Raw genomic sequence first — 17,446 nt, 5'->3', positions numbered from 1 at the left:
ACAAGGAAGGCAAGGTAATGTCTTTCTTTTATTAGACCAACCTTCTGTTGGTGAAGGAGACATGCTTTCGAGCTCCACAGACCTATTCTTCCAGTGTAGGAAAGATGCTCCTGAATTTGTGTGTTAACCATGTGCTTTCAGTCAAAAGATTGCATTTCTTGGTGTTGATCCAGAATGACTGTATTAAGAATGAAGGAAGTACCAGAAAGACTGAAGCTGCAAGAACCACTTTGGGGCTGGGAATTTATACTTAGCCATGTAAACATTGTTTTAACAGTATTTCAAAGGAATGAAAGCCCTGTTGAGAGGAAAAGAAAAATTATTATAACATTAGATAGCAACGCTTTTTCAAATAGCTCTGAATACTAGTCAGCATTTTAAATCTAAACTATGGTTATGCTCTAAAAAGGGTCTTTCTAAAAATGGCACTAATGGCACTTTCTCAGGAATGTTGAGACGAAATGTGATTGGCTCACAAGTCAAAAGAGAGTTTTCCTAATCACCCCAGCATCTGAAAATCCAGCTCTTTTTGTTTTTCTTATATCCTCCCCAGTACTAAAGAGTCTGAAATACGGGAGATAATTGTATTTCTGTACAAAGTAGAATAGAATCAATGTAAAGCCTGTCTATCGTTTTGATAGCTGTCAATGGCAAAAACTTGTTTTTGTCAGTAAAGTAAACAGATATGACTTGCAGGCAGTTTGAGAAGAGTTTTGTGCAAGGAGGTTCCTTTTTTACAGAGTCCCTTTTTGGACTATTACTACCTTCAGATTGTTTCACTATTTCTCAAGTAGTTCAGGAAAGAGCCTCTTAATGCATTTATAGATGTGTCAAATCCTGAAACTTCTTACTTGCAATCACAACATTTGTACCATTTCCGGGATTAAAGCAGTTCTAAACCTGCCAGATTCCAAGCCATAATGAAGATTTTGTTTTTTGTTTTGTTTTGTTTTTAAGGTTAGTAGCAAAGATGAGGACTTCTTGGACCTATCGGTTGATGTGGAACAAAATACATCAATTACGCACTGCCTAAGGTAAATGAAAAGGAATCTATGGCTGGAAGAGACACCTGCAAACATTCTGAATGGAGTGGCTACTTTAAGTATTCAGTTGTGCAGCAGTTTAGGACTCAAGCTTACTGTAAACTAATAAATTCTGCTCAAGATCCTGTTACACAGAAAATTTACCAAACCTGAAAGAATTATCCATGTAATTGTGTCTTCTAAGGCTGTTAATTTATTAGTATTGTTAGTGGGTGTGTGTGTGTGTGAGAGAATTTCTTAGTGGCATATTATAGGAAAGGCTTCAATATGATCAGGATTTGGAAATACTACTTCATGTGTTCAGACTTTACCAAAACTAAAGATTCGTGTTTGTGTTTAAAATATTTTTACTTTGTCACATTGCTGCTGCATTTTGCTAAAATGCTCCTACTCTTCCTCAAAGAGGGTTTGAGCTTCTGAGGACAGGCAGCAGGGCATTCTTTTTGAAGAGCTCTCTGCTTTAGAATTCACTCTCTGATAGCTTGTCAAAGCCCAAGCTTATCAGCTTAGCACTATGCAAAATGCATCCCTTGGAACTGGCTTTTTAGCAGCTGATAAGGACTCTAATGATGAGTGAGGGTTAGGGAGTGATTATTTGCTTTTGTGGCCAAATTATGGCCCGTGTTGATGGGTTTTAATTTTTGTGTATGCCCCCAAATATCACACAATAGGTGTGAACTAGATAATTGTACAGCCAAAACCATGACAGCCTACACTGCTGGAAGAAGCCATATCCAAATTTCCTCAGCTGGAATCTTAGATCCCACAACATGGGATTGAAAGAAGTGTGGTTAAACCAGTGGTTGGGAGGTATTCTTGTTTGAGAGAAAAGACTCTTCATCGCATGTACATTTCTTTTCTCTGATCTTAGCAGTTACTTTCCTACTGAATAGAAGGTTTGGCTCAGTTTCCCACATGTTTGTAATTCATTTTTTTGCTCTCAATTTCCACAGAGGGTTCAGTAATACTGAGACTTTATGCAGTGAATATAAATACTACTGTGAGCAGTGTCGTAGTAAACAGGAAGCACAGAAGAGGTAAGGTTAGGATATGCTGGAAAGTGTTAATGTTCTCTCTTAGTGGGGGCACATGTTTGTGTAAATTTACAATGGCGGCAGTTTGAAAAAAACAAAAAAGCCTCACCTTCTAAGGTGGTATCTGTGTGTGAGGAAAATATAAATTGGGAGCAGCTCTTATTATCAGAGGAGACTCCAACAAGTCAGTTTCACATTCCTTCCTCAAAGAATTAATATCTGGCACTGCCAGACATCACTCCTTTTTCGCTGTTAGTTGTAATCAGTTTGAAGCCTCTGGAACATTTGTCCCCTTCAGCCACATATACTGTAGAAAATCCATTTTTTTTTTCATTTCTTAGTTAATAGCAGCAGGGCCACAAGGGCAGAGGTTTATTCCATCTTCCACTTTCCCTGATGTGATGAAAGATTGATGTGTTCAGCATAGACAATCAGCTGTCTTGCACGTGGATATCAGTTGTGCTGTAAATCTTTCCCACTTGTCCCAAAATGCTTGTATAAAAAGCAGCTCTTCACAGATCATCTTTATTAAAACTGAATTTCAGATTAAACTTTTTTTGAAATCATTTAAACACCAATTCTAATTATTTTCTTTTTAAAAGATCCAATTTAAGAATTATTTTCTAATGTGGTGTTCCTTGTTTAATATATTTTATGGTCTAGAATGAGAGTGAAGAAGTTGCCCATGATTTTAGCTCTGCACTTAAAAAGGTTCAAATATATGGACCAGCTGCATCGATACACCAAACTCTCCTACCGTGTAGTCTTTCCTTTGGAGCTTCGGCTCTTCAATACTTCAGGAGATGCTACAAACCCTGACAGAATGTATGACCTTGTGGCTGTAGTTGTTCACTGTGGCAGGTATGTCTCCTATGATTTCGGAGTTTTAAATGAGATTCCATGAAAATTAACTTGCCTAGTCATTCATGTACTTCTGCATTGTCAACTGCTGAAGTGATATACAGAACCATCTCAGCGAATCAACTGAAAGAATAAAAAGGTTTTTACATCTAAACATTTTTGTGAAAATATTTTTAATCTATTTTTGTATTCAGTGTGCACAGTCTCAGCCTTGCTCTTTTTATATAGCTTTAAAATATGTTGAAGCTTCCAGGAAAGCTAAATGAAATAAAGCAATTCTTGGAAAAATGAAAATATCAAAATAGAATCCGTTTGTATGTTGCTGCTTGCTAGATCGTTAAAAAGTTTTTAAAAAACGGGTGCCACCAAGTGGCTAAAATTGTGTACTGCTCATTTTTAAGTCAGCTACACAGTTTTGATCCAGCGTGATTAAAACTTAATTAAAATAACTGAAAAACAAATATTGTTTAAAAAAAACTTAGTGCAAATAGAAAAGCCAGTGTAAACACTGCATTATATATATAAAAAAAATCAAATGATTTTCAGAAAAGTCAAAAAAGGGATATGTTTACGCTATGGGCTGGTCTACATTGGCGTCAACAGGAGATACGCAAGCTACCTTACGTAGCTTGTGTATCTCCCGTCGACTTACTTACACTGACGTACCGCCCTGTCTTCATGGCACAGGTGTCTCCCGTCAACGCAGCCTTACTCCTTGCGGGGAGATGGACTAATAGCGTCAATCAGAGAGCCCATTTCCCCTCGACTGAGTGGGTCTTCATGACCCACTGAATTGATCGCCACGGAGACCACAGTGTAGACAAGACCTATGTAAAGACGGTACTAGCATAGCTGTGCCAGGATAGCCCTGTAGAGTAGACACATCCTTCGCCCAGGGCCATCCCTACGGGGGTGCGGGGCCAGGGGCGAAGCTGGGACCCTGGTGACTGCCGCCCGCCTTCCGCCCAGTCCCAATGCATAGCCAGGAGGTAGGCTGCAGCCACCCGCCTCCCATCTAGTCCTGGCACGAAGCACGGGGCCCCCCAAAACACAGGGCCCAGGATTCGCCGTACCCTTGGGACGGCTCTGCCTACACCAACAGAAGAGGTTTTTCTGTTGGTGCAGGTACACCACCTCTGCTAACAAAACTAGCTACATTGAAAGAAGACCAATTCTGTCAACATAGCTGTGTCTACACTGGGAATTATGTTAGTATAACTACAACTATTCGGGTGTGGTTTTTTTACAACCCTGACCCAACATAGCTATGCAGATATTACGCTTTAGATTAGGTCAGGCTTTAGGATGGGATGGTTGAGAGGGTTTTTTTTGGAGTGGTGAATTTTAAAATAGTTGGAAGTCTAGCATAAAGTCTAAAGAATGTTTCCAAATTCTCAGTGTCGATATTAGAGAGCCAACAAAAAACCAACACATGCTGGTGTCTGATGAATTTATCATGTACATGTTTTTAATTGTGATGTAATTCTGACACACTTTTGTACAACATGTTGATGTTGCAAAAGAAAGGATCCTATCCTGCAAACTTTCTTGTGTGAGTTTGCAGGGCTGGAACCTAAGTTTGCTCTCTCTGACACACACAACAACAAGCACGACTATCATCTTCAGTAATGATGTCTAGAAATGGCGGTTAGTGTGGTTTTGTGTTATTGAAGGGGTCAGCAATTGTGCTCTAGAGCTGCTGTTTTGTAAATACTAGCTTTTTAAGTCTTCCATAGCTCTATTGTAAACTTTGATCAGGCTGGAACTTAACATATCAGGATAGACCAGATACAAATGTGTTTTCTAAATATTTTAGATCTTTTAAAACATCTGTTTTAAATATTTTGCTTTGATAGCTTCACTTTAATTTACCCTCTCTAAACAAAAAAGACTTCATTTAAAGCAGAAATTGTATTAATTTCAGTAAATTTGTAACCCTGAATGGGGCTAGAGAATCACTTTCCCCAATATACAGTAAAGTACTTTTAAAAAGCTGTTGTTTTATGTTTATGTTGTTCAGATCATAAATGAAACACAAAATGAAGCCAGAAAAAGTGAGAATTTGGTTTCTTGTTTTATCCTGAACTTGCTCCTTCACTTTCTGAGGTCAGCAGTGAATGGCTCACCTTGTATGTGCTATTACACCCCCAAAATTCTTCATCCCAATCTCCTTCCCTTGCCACCCTCCCCCACCTGATCTGGCTCTTGTCCCCTCTGCATTTGTGTTGGGCAGCTTCCTCCACCCCACTTCCAACAGGAGAGTGTTAAGAGCACACGACAGAGGGGGTGTCTCTGCACTTAGTTCTGGGGATGATGCCACAACAACTGGAAGCAACAATTGCACAGAAAGTCTAGCTGAGTGTCTACAGCCCTGGTCTGAAGCATGCTCAGTACAGATGGCATCTTCAGAGAATGTAGCTGTCAAACTCTAACAAGTCTCTATTGAGAAAGTGTTTTTTCCCCCAAAGGTTTGTAACTTGGCTGATTTGGGCATTTTTTCATGAGGATCACAAATGGCACAGACCTGTTACTAAATAGCAAGCCCTTGCGCCAAAGCAGAGAGACCCTAGAGCTTCTCACCGAAAATACTGCATGGCTTTTTACATGGTCAGAACAACATATTGACCCTAACCTCATTCTCCAAAAAGGCCAAACTATTTTTGCTGAAATTGTATTTTATTTATTTTTAAATCAAACTGAGGTAGACACCCAGCCTGTTAAGATATGGCAAAATTATAGGCAATTGAAAATAAGGTCTTCCACTGGAAAGGACTGGTGAACCTTAACTATAGGTGTCCCTACCAGCTCCACCTATACTAGTTTGAGTTATTTACAGATGTTTTGTTTTTCATATGTAGGCATCAATGTAATAATTTTTTTACCCTTTTTCTGGCAGCGGTCCAAACCGTGGACATTATATCACCATTGTGAAGAGCCATGGCTTTTGGTTGCTGTTTGATGATGACATTGTAGAGGTAGGTATACAGATTGCTTCTATGTTGTGAAAACTGTGTAGACAGTGCTATTCTCCAACTATGTGCAGGGGTCATGTTTCAATATCTAGGATTTCATTTTGCATCCATGAAAGAGATTTGTAGCAAAATCTGTGCATGGGGCATCCTCGGCAAGTTCTGAGTTCCTCAGAAGCAGATTTGTGTGTATATAATTGCCTTATACAACCTTGCTCAATTAGTCACTTGGCAGAAGACTGAAAATGACATCTATTTGGTACTACCCTGACTGCCCTGTTAAGAATGTAAAACTCCAGGGTATTTTTCTCCACATCTCAAGCTCCCTCTTTAGACCACTTTGCTTTCTAGAGTCAGTGGCTTGATCCTAAATATTTCTGATGGCTGTAGCTCAACACTAAATTCAAGACCATTTCATTTTCTTTTGTAGGTTAAGAGTATGTAAAAGGAAGGATTCAGATAGCAAGATCTGTGGAAAGAATTAGAAAATCAGAGACTTGTGAGCACATAGATAGTTAGATACTGAAGATATCCATAGAATGGTTTCTCTTTAGCAGAGTATTTAGATTTATTCTAGCTAAAATAAACTTTTCCTGTACTCCACAAAATATCTTGCCTATAAATATTTTGAGTACACACATACATATCCACAAACATTGCATTTTATGCATGACTCCTGAGCAGGTAGTAGCATTTTGTTGCATCTCCCTGTGACCTGTCTGTGCCTAGGGTAGACCACATGAAAATGCCAAAGTCAGGGCAGGCTGTAAAAGGAGAGCAGATTCTCCCAGCACAGGTAGATAACACTGAAGTTAGACTTCTCAACCAGCCACAAACAGTGCTTCTGATTCCCCACACTGGCCATGAAGAAGCTAAAACAAAAAGTACACAGCCCCCTTTACTGCATTTCAGTCTCTGGCTCCCAATCAGCCACTAGGTCCAGTAAAGAGAGAAGTTATTTAAAACTCTATGCTCTTTACCAAAAAGTTCTACTAACCCCAAAGGGTCAGCCACATTGCCATGCCGCTTATGGAAATGTACAGAAATAAGATGGACTCCAGGGTCACATGAGTAAGTCACCTGATGACTCATAAGGTGTAGCCCCTGGGTTCTTTCCCTGGTCTTATTGTACCTTTTGAGTTCCCTTAATGGGCCATTAAGCAGCTTACTGCCTGGTGTGTTGCCAGAAACACAGCACAAGTTGAAATACAGATACAAACATATCCATAACTTCCAATACATACATGACACATACACACAAACAATATCATCATACTTAGCAAATTATAACCTTTCTAATGGTACTTGACATGGCATATCTCATATGAATTATTGTCATTTTGAAATATTGATATTAAATCATATTATAAATGGTCCCCCTAATCCAGACAGAGTCACACTCCCATTGAGCTATTTTTAAAAAAAGATGGAGGTATCATGGACTTCTTGAGATCACTCTGTAAAGTTAATCCAAACTCTGATTAGTAATAGCATCAAGTTACACCTTTAAGACTATGTGTATGGATTTTAAAGAGGCGATAGAATAGCCATGTTATATATCTATTCTCAATCAATTACTTCCTTGTCATATTTGCTCAATTTATGGGCCAAAGCAAAATTTCTCTGTCTGAAAACACTGATGGCAATTGTATTGTACCATGAGTCAGAGCAGAATACAGTCTGATCTCTGGCACGTGTGCTGGTGTAGTCTAGAAGACACACACAGAGTAGATTTGTCTCCTTAAACAAAGATGTCGGTTTTTCATTCACTTTTCTTACCTGAGTCATGCTTTAAAGTAACGTGTGAAATTTTATTTTTTTACACCATAATCTCGCTGATCTGAAAATAGTACTGTCTCTGTGTGTTGTTTCTATCTTGCATATTCACTGTGTTACTCAGGATCAGGAATCCAGAATGTAGCTTTTGTAAAGCTGGAGACTAAGCAGTTGAAAAATTCACTGGCAAGTGGGAAGCTTTCCCATATTAGTGAGGGGAAGGAGCTGGTGGTGCAGGGGGTTTTCATCAATTTCTGCAGAATGAGAGTTTTCATTTAAAACGAGTTCCTATCCCATATGGTTCTGAAAGCCACAGTTGAAGAATCGGGGGTAGAAGGGTTTGGCATAAGTGAAGTCCAGGGAGAAAAGTCCTGTTGAAGTCCAGTTCCACTGGGAAGAGTGTAGAATATTCCTACCAGAGTTTGTCTCTGAACTCCATTCAATGACAGTCTTTCATATCAGCTTCTAACTGGTGGTAGATAAACTTCAAGCCCTCCTCCCACCCTCTTCTGTCAGAAAAGCAATGTTTCTCCTGGCCATTCCCACCTGTCCCTCCTCTTCACGCACCTGCTCCCCACTTCCCCTCCAGCTACAGCACCCCTGAATAATGTGATTTTGGGGATCATCCTGGTTGCTGTAATGGTTGGGGAGATGGAGTGGTTTCCACGACCCTGCCCTTTACGTACAGTGCTGGCTGCAACAGGAACAGTGTCTACAGCTCTGCCCATCCCCCTTTTCCTTTTCTGAGTCCTCTGTTCCTATGAATGGCTTTGCTCCTTGCTGCTACTGCTGCTGTTCTAGCTTGTCCAAGCAAATGCAGAGTGAAATTGAAATGATTCTTGTCAGTTTCATTGCTTCCCACAAGTTTTTTAGTAGTGGTTCTGAAACTGACCATTGTGATTTCATTTTATGTTGCTGTTGCTGCTTGGCATCACAGAGAGATTGCAAGAAACTCAGTACTTTCATCAGGTCAAATTCAGAAGGATATATTCACAACCATGAGGCATGAAAAAAGTAATTTATAAAAATAAATTTGAATTCTGCAGAAGTAGCGGGCTTAGGTTTCATCATTTGCAAGGGGGAAGTTCCTGCACACCAGTGTAGACTTTTCAAGCCCTGGAGATTTAACCTGCTAATTATGAAACAAATTATGAAAAGAAAGTTGTCTTCCTGAGTCTGCTGACAGATAACTCCAAGATAATTCTGTGCCTGCTCATAGCTTTGCCAAGTAGTAAAAGAGCAGAGGAGAGAACTTTTTGTCTCTGTTGGTTTCATAATGTAGGACTTCAAAAAGCTTTATCACATTTTTGTTATAAATGCTATGATTTTATGGATCTGAAATGTAAATAGGAAGCAGTTTACTCTTCAGTTGCTAGCCTGAAGATTTGCTAAATGCCATAAAAGTGGAAGCGCCACTTTTCATTTTTGCTTGGGTGAAGGCTCAAACTTCAAATAAAATGTCAGGTAAATGAAAGTTATTCAGGTAAAACATAGTGCATTATTACAGCATATGTGCAAACCTGTCAAATACCAAAGGCAAATGAATATTCAGATAGAATAATATGTAAAGCTAAATTTCTTGGAAGCAGTATGGGTAAATGCACTTTCCTATACTATTAGCTTGTCAAGCTATCACATTGTAACAACCAAAAATGATGCAGCACAGTGGCAATGTCTATATGGAATAGAGGGAGAAGTGTATATCCACATTGGTTTTTCCCAAGTTATGAGGAAGGGTAAAAAGAACAAATTTGTAACTTAGCTAAACAGTTATTCAGGACTGTGGTAACTCTAATTAGAGTTGTAAATGCTGTGGAGGGAAAAGTATTGTCTAAAGTGGATTAGAAAATGATCAAAGGAAAATGTAGGCTCAGTAACAAACAAAAAAGATCCTTAATAACAGGTCAGTTAGTCTCCCAAAGAGAATTGGTGGAAACATCAACTGATTGTTACTTTAAAACTAGGCTGGACAAAACTCTTGAGTGTACTGGTGGAAAACAATCCTGCTATGGAAGGGGGAGGAGACAAGGTAATCAAATAGTTATTTTCTGTCTCTAATTTGTTGTTCTGTGAATACTGAATGTGGAAATGAGTTAGGATGCGTAGCTATGCTACCAAAGAATCTAAAAATATCTGGAGTAAGTGAATCTCTAAGAATATTTCTGGGTTATATTCAGAATACTAGGTAATGGAAATAGACTTGATTTTTGTGGTAAATTAGCTGGCCTTGAAATTAAATTTAACAGCAAAGAATGTTTGCTGAGCTGTCCGATAATTATATTATGAAGTCTGTTGGTGAATATGCTTTGTGAGTATATTGTTTGTTAGAATGACTGATCTTTCTGTCTTGAATATTGTGGGAAAAGACCTTTGGAAAAATATACTTTTCTGTAGAAATTCAGAGCATTTTGAAATACATGCGTTTGAGGGAATTTGGATTTTCATACCACATAATGCATGTCTTGTTTCAAATCGTATCCTACGTAATTCCATTTTGTGTTTGTTGCATCTTACTGGCAACTTACCAGCTGTGTTGCCCCATGCTCATAAGGTGGGTGAAAAAAGAAAAGTACTGGCCTAAACAAGCAGGGTATTGTACATCCTTCAAAACTCAGCTCACCCACAGGCAGCTTTCATTTTTATGACGAGTACATTCATAGCAGACCACAAGAACAGTAGCTGAAGCTGTTGGATCTGTGCAGGCAATATTCAGAGAACCAATTTGTTCCTCATGCACATAAACTAAGAAACAAATTGGTGGTTCTTTGAGTATTGCCTGCACAAATTCACATGCTTGGTTCAGCCTTTGCGCTCTGCATTTTCTTAACTGGAAACTTCTAGAAAGTTTTGGTGTTTGAGGCTGCCAGCATGCTCCCTCGTGGAACTGATTGTTCAGACCTGAACATTTTATATGGAGCTGCAGTGCTATCCTTTGGTTCCTGATGGGTGTCTAATTGGAATCCCTTTAGCTTTCTTCAGCTGCTTTTTTGTTTGCTGTGTTCTTTGTTGTTGCTAAACTCTTTTGTTTTTAATATAGCTAGAATGGTGTAGTTGTGTCTTTGCGGTTAATTTTACCCCTTTGTGTTTTCATTGTTTCTCTGTACTGGGCACCTCATCTTTCCATAGGATGGCAGGCAAGGTAACCAGCTTCAAATAATGCCCGCTGTAATGTGAAAATGTCCTTAACTGCCCTACATCCATAATACTCCCCATGTACCACTGAGGTACACATACTGTGAAGGTGTCTTCTTTGCTACCTTAACCCTGAGAACTCAAAAGGACCAGGAATCTCAGCTCTGGATACACCCTTAAAGCAGCTCAGTTTGATGTTTGATTTGGAGTTGAGCCTTCATTCCTTGCTTGATGCCATGTTGAAGTCTGAATCCCAAGAGATCTCTGATCTGATGAGGGGAATATTCCCATTGGTCCAAGTACTCTAATAACTCAGTACTACCATTGCTCTCCCCCTCAGAACTGAGGTGTAGAGAAGGAAAAAAAGAAAAGCCACTGTTTTTGTCCTGAATATCTGACTCCATATGGATCTGTGAACTCAGAACCAATGATATCAATTCTGAGAGGCTCCTTGATACCAAGGACTGCACCCCCTGCCTAATCCGTACCAATAGCCATTTTGGAGTGATGAGCTTCCTTAGATGACTTGTAGCTTGGGGCCTTCCCCTGTGTGTGCAAGCAGAGAACATTCTCTGCTACCTCCACCCAAAGCAGTGTTTCTTCTTTGGCCCAAGGGTTTGGTTCTTTGGTGTTCTAAGGCCATCTTCACTGCTCTGTGGGGTAGTATTAAAGATCCTTTTGTATTCTGAGTTTCTCTCTGGTTCCCAAATCTTCTATTTTGGCATAGTAGAGGAGATACAGCTTCAGTTGTTCTAGACTAATTTCCTCTTGGCTCCCCACCTCAGGCCATCATCTTATCCTTGTGGATTGTCTGACCTAAAGACATTTTAAAATACTAAAGGAACCATTGTCTGCTTAGCAACACAGGTCATGAAACATTCCAGTGTTTCAGGCTCTGTACTGGCTGCCCATTGACTGCAGAATCAACTTCAGTCTTGCATGGGATTAGTTCTTGCTGCCTGAGACTTCTCTTCCTGACATTGACCTCTCAGGACAGCTGCATTCCACTAGAATAATGAAATTGTTGGTCAGTAATGAGAAATGGATCATTCTCAGAAGGTGGACCTATATTGTGGAGATCACACCCACAAGAGATAGTGACCATAGGCCTAACCACTTTGATAACAAAATGCAAAACTCATTTTTCTGGCTGTGCTTTCCCGCAGTAATTTTCTCTCAATTTTAAATTATGTGTAGGCAAGAAACATATCCCTGCCTATATTGAAAAGAAGTTATTTCCCTATTTAAATACTTGTGAGGTTCTCAACATCACATTGGCTAGCATAGATCCCAGGAAGCGCATACCCTGCTCCGTTTGTTCTATACTTTTACAAAGAATGTGAAAATAGTGACTCTCTATTGCTAGGTGATCCAGATTAATAATCAATAATGCAGGAGTTTTCTTCATTTCTGAAGCCCAGTAACCTCCTGCAAAGTAGCAGTTCACTTAGACTGCATGTTGAATTTACTGTAGGTTTTGTATGCACTCCTTGTTAGCTGGTGGAGATATTTTTGTGTGTTAATAGCAGACTGTTTTTCATCTGCACACAGGTTGTGTGGCTTTGTGTAAGAGAAGGTGGCAACTCCAGTTAGTAAAAAGAGCTGAGAGTGAAATGTCAGCTAGAATTTTTATAGTAGGTCTTCATAGAGCCTTTCTGTGAGTGTACTGTACCTTCACAGTGCACTGATTTTTTGATCTGATAGTCTTATAATTTTATCTTGATTTAATCTTCTCCAAATTAAGCAGTTTAATCTACCGAATAAATGTTTAATGTATTAGTATTAGGTAGCTTTCAGTTAACTCCTTCCAGATAGTAAACTGAAAATAGTGTTTCTTTGTGGGAGAGGGGTGTGTTGGTTATTTTGAGTGGGTCTAATCTTAATGTCTTGTTGACTTGCAGAAAATTGATGCCCAGGCCATTGAAGAATTCTATGGGTTAACATCAGACATTTCCAAAAACTCAGAATCCGGATATATCCTCTTCTACCAGTCAAGAGACTAAGATTAAAATGATAAATGTGTACAAATACAAGAAAAAAAGGGATCAAGGTTATGTCCAAGTAGGACATCAAAGTGACAGCAGAAACAATTCCTCATCATTGCTGTAGGACCATGAGAGATCCAGCAGGGAGAAGAAAGTTTATTTACCTCTGTCATTTCTTGGAGGATGAGTGCTGACTTCCATAACAAGAAGAGCTTTTGCTCCGATTTTCTTTCTGGGCTTTTTTTACATGCTAGCTTCCAAAATCTGTGTTACCTCTACTTGAAACCTGGCTGCTTATTTGTTCAAGAACTGAAGAAAGATTTTTAAAAGTAGCATTGTGGAATTCTTTTACCATTTGCTGTCAGCCTGAGGCTATACCTTGGAGTCTATCATTGTCGTTTTTCTGTATTTTAGCAGAATGATTTCAATATTCAGTGTCAGCTGAAAACATATTTTGAGATATGAGCTGCAGCTAGTTGCTGGATATTTTTGGTGACTCAGACATGCGAAACAGTACGGTGCTGAAACGTATTGAAAAGTCAAGTCTGTAATTTAAAAAAAAAAGTAGACAAAAAGCTATTTCTGCAGCATTATAAATTCCTCAGTATGTATCATCTTGGATTTAGATAACACTAATAGCACTCTTTTTTGTATATTTTTAGTTTTTACTATCCTATTCCCCCTCCAGAAGATGTAATTTTTTTTTCCATATTCAACCTAATCTGTTGTACTTTTTAAATTTTTTCAGCAGATGTTTGAGAGTCAAAGCCACAATGCTGCAAATTCAAAGGGAGCAAAGAAGCAGTTGAGCTTTTAAAAGTGCATGTCTTGCAAACAGTTATAGAAAGTTTAAAGTTACAGTATTTCTTGGAGCTGTTGCATAAGCCAAAAGTGCCCTCTTCTGAAACAGGATTTGTTCAGCATTTCATTCTGTATAGTAAATAGGTGCCGGACTGTATCTGCCTATGATAATACACAGAAGCAGCACTAATTGTGAAAGGTTAACCAAGGGAAGCATTATTTACATAATTAATCCAGTTTCTAGCCTTTTGAAATAAGAAATTGCCATTAAGGAAGAAAAACAAATAAACAAATGATAACACACACTACCTTGCAAAGAGTTCCTCTTCATCGTGTTGGTTACGTTAGTTTTGACATGAGACTCATTACCCCTGAAAATGCTCTCTGATTTGATGTGCTGCTGTAGGCCTTGCTTAACAGGGGAAAAGTATGTTAGTCTTATGAAGACTGAATTTAAGTAACTATCCATTACACGTGTATATAGTATAATCTCAAGGATAATTAGAAAGAAAAGATTAAAGGGAATTTATAAGAAATCTCTGAAAACCTTATGTAATTTTCTTTTTGAAAAGTCCTGTTACAGTGCCAAAGCTTGTCACAGCTGGCTCTAAACCATGAGTGGAAATTGATATTTTTCCTTTCTCCATCTTGTTAAAAAACACAAAAGCTGTCTTCTACCTTGTTGGTTTTAGTACAGCGCTTTGTAGTATGCATTGGTGATTGTTATCTATGAGGACATTTAATTTATGCAATTCTGTGATTTGTACAGGATAAATAGTATATTTTACAAATATTGTCCTCATGAAGACAACCCATCATATACATGCAGTCCCTTATGGTGGCTGTACTCATTATCGGTTGTTCCCTTTCACAACTGGAAATATCTTGTTAGCAATTAATTCCCTTCTTTAAAATGGAAATTATTAAATATTAGTATACTCCAATTGAGTACAAGTTCTGTCCCCTCTCCCTTCTCCATCTCTAGAAGATAAAGTATGGACAGTCAATTCCTGATTTTTATTATGCAAAGTACTCTCATTTTCAGAGATTTAATCAGTAACAGTAAAATCTTTTATGTCATCTTGTTGTTCCTACTTGTGTGAAAATTGCTGTTGGTTAGGAACCCTCTCCCCTTGTTCACAGGAAAACCCAGAGCCCCTGGATGGTGACACTAGCAGAAATCTGTCATCGGTAACTCTAGCAAAAAGGAGAGCGCACTAAGTTTAAAAAACGAATCTAAACAGTAAATACAAAAAAGTGATGTAGAACACTATACATGTATTTTGTATATCTGGTGATACATTTTTACAAATAAAATACCTGATTTGAGAGAGATGATATTGAAAGATATATACTATAGATTAAAAGAAAAACTGCTAAAAGTGCACTTTTGCTACAGATTTATAAGGAAACTAAATGGGATTAAATTGGAAGAGAATGGTGTTGTTACTTCTGTATAATTAATGACCCCACCTGTCTCCAATAAAGGTCATGTATGGTCAAATGCCCATGGCCCAAATGTTTTTCCTTGAATTATGTGAATCTCATTCGAAGATGAAAAATAAAAGTAATTGGTTAGTTTTGTTCACTCTCGTCAAGGCCCCATTTGTTTTTTCTTCTCTCCATGTTAATTTTCTGAGAATATTTGTTGGTAAGTAGTACCCAAGAATCTCCTGCTTCCACCAGTCCTTTAATTGTTAAACTGTGGAAGAGAAGGCTGTGGAAGTGGAAGGGCTATGAAAGGAAGGAATCCTTTGTCTAAGGTGGACTCGGTAGGACATTGCTGCTCAATTCTGAATTTTACTAATCTGGTGTTAGCCCAAGTGAGGAAATTAAAAATGTGTCTGGTGCATACATGTGCTTGGAGCTTTACGGACAAAGATGAAGTGCCTGCCATGAAGAGTTTACCATCTATATGAGTTAACCCACTTAGTGAGTAAGGACTACTCACACGAGTAAGAGTTTACAGGTTCAGGTCAAAGTATAAGGACTATATAAGTAAATTATATTGGAACTGAGAGGAAGTTCTCTTTTAAAAAAACAAAATTTAAAATCAGAATAAATTCCTTTCCTTATCGTAATAGGCCACATATTGGCAATAAACAAATGGAGTCCAATTTTACTTCACTATAAGTGGGTATAACTTCCATTGATTTCAATGGGAATTTTAGCTGTTTGCACCCGACATGAATTTGGTTCATTGTAGTCTGAAACAAATATGGGAAATTAATATCTGATCACTTCAAAATATACTTCAGGACTGAAAGGTTCATGGTTTGATTTTGTAGCATGGAATAACTCTGAGCCACGTTCTGCCACTTTTACTCATGCTCAGTAGCCGTTTACTCCTCAAGTAGTCCAGTTTGTTTAAATGAGACCACTTCAGTAAAAAAGTAGTGGTCAATGAGAGTAAGAGTGGCATATCCTGGTCCTGTAGCCCGTTTATCTCTGCAAACTGGTGACAAATAGGAAACACCCCACCATACTATTGTATTGATATTCCAGGAGATCCCACAATGTGTTCATACACCCGAGTCCCTCCCGCACAGAGTTTGCACCCTGGGAATGTTGTTTGTCGATTAGTATTTGTCCTTGGCATGTTCTTGTTAGTGTCCCTAGAGTTTGAAGTGACCATGCCAGCTCAATGCAGAACGCCTTTAAAACAAATCAGATTTAATGGGTACGAGGAGGCAAATAGAATAATAACGGTCCCTGAGACAAGTAAAACCTTCCTGCTTTAGTCCTCAGGATTCATGGAAAGGAACAACCCCCTGAAATGCAATTAAGTCTCTAAATGTGGATTCCTGCTAGCAATTGCTATCGTGTGCTATTAATCTCTGTCTAGGCTACTTCTGGAAGCTTCCTTCCTTTTATGTGAAATCTGTGCTTTCTCTCTGAAACTTGCTTCCATCTACGCAATCAGCTTTGTTTTGAGCTTGGTTCACACATGCAGGGGTGAAATGGGATTAGATTTTTCTCTGCAATGAAAGTGAACAGTTGTGCTTTACATTATATATGGTATTAGTGGAGCAGCTGCAGTGGTTTTCAGGACACTAGCATAGTTTAGGAACATGATATTCAGTCATTTTTCTCCTTATTCCTTTAGAGACTGAATATTTTGCAAAAGGGAAATTACTTGATCTTTAAATTAGTACTGTTTATATTTTACTCTGAGCCATTTACTTAAACTAACTGCTCTTGGCATTGATACATCCTTTGAAGTGAAGCACCTCAGGACCTCTTCACACTATATTTATTTCTGTTGTGGTAGTCCTAGGAGCCTAGTCATGAACCAGAATCTTCTTGTGCTTGGTGCTGTACAGAGTGTATGTGACCATGTTTGATGCTTTCAAACACTGACCGTTTAACACAGTTGTGAACTGGTTTATCTTAACACCAAACTTACAATGGTGTTCAGAAACCATAGAATAACACTAGCTTGATGCAGTAATCTCTATTCCTTATAGTAGTATCAAGAGATTGTAATCAAAGTGGAGCCCGTTACACTAAATGGTGTACAAAAATATAGGAGAAAGAGGTCCTTATCCTAAAATAAAGAGGGGGGAAGTGAGGAGGAAAACAACAGTAACATAATCTGGTTACACAGGCCGCTAGTGATGTGCATATTTTGGAGGTTCTGAATCATTTTTAAGTTTTTAATATGAGATAAAATAAATAAGTCAAGGCAAGCAATTTCCACTGGGCACCTGTAGCATACTTTTGTTAATAAAGTTAGGGGAAAAGCTGGCTACTAGCTACCGAATCCTCGTAGCAGCTTCTGGACAACTGTCATAGCAAAACCGTGCTGGAAAATATTGTCATGCATAACTTTGGGAAAACTTTGT

At 38.6% G+C, this 17,446-nt stretch overlaps 1 protein-coding gene across 2 annotated transcripts in view; it reads left to right on the top strand.

The window, feature by feature from the left end:
• The window catches only part of LOC137153169 (ubiquitin carboxyl-terminal hydrolase 12-like), a 44,018-nt gene extending 28,824 nt beyond the window's left edge, over positions 1-15,194 (top strand). The window contains exons 5-10 of one of the 2 annotated variants that reach the window (XM_067548266.1): positions 958-1,034; positions 1,997-2,080; positions 2,741-2,938; positions 5,835-5,913; positions 9,648-9,712; positions 12,717-15,194. In XM_067548266.1, the coding sequence (XP_067404367.1) occupies positions 958-1,034; positions 1,997-2,080; positions 2,741-2,938; positions 5,835-5,913; positions 9,648-9,665 (456 nt within the window). In that variant the 3' untranslated portion in view covers positions 9,666-9,712; positions 12,717-15,194. The remainder of the gene's footprint in view (positions 1-957; positions 1,035-1,996; positions 2,081-2,740; positions 2,939-5,834; positions 5,914-9,647; positions 9,713-12,716) is intronic. The other variant, XM_067548265.1, reaches the window with a different exon arrangement.
• Positions 15,195-17,446: the final 2,252 nt, after the last annotated feature.

This window comes from Emydura macquarii, unplaced genomic scaffold (assembly GCF_026122565.2).
Source record: "Emydura macquarii macquarii isolate MOO-44397 ecotype Brisbane River unplaced genomic scaffold, CSIRO-AGI_Emac_v2 contig_1253, whole genome shotgun sequence".
Taxonomy (NCBI): Eukaryota; Metazoa; Chordata; order Testudines; family Chelidae; genus Emydura; species Emydura macquarii.
Note: the sequence above shows the minus strand (reverse complement) of the source record. Positions and strands in the feature narration are given on the sequence as shown.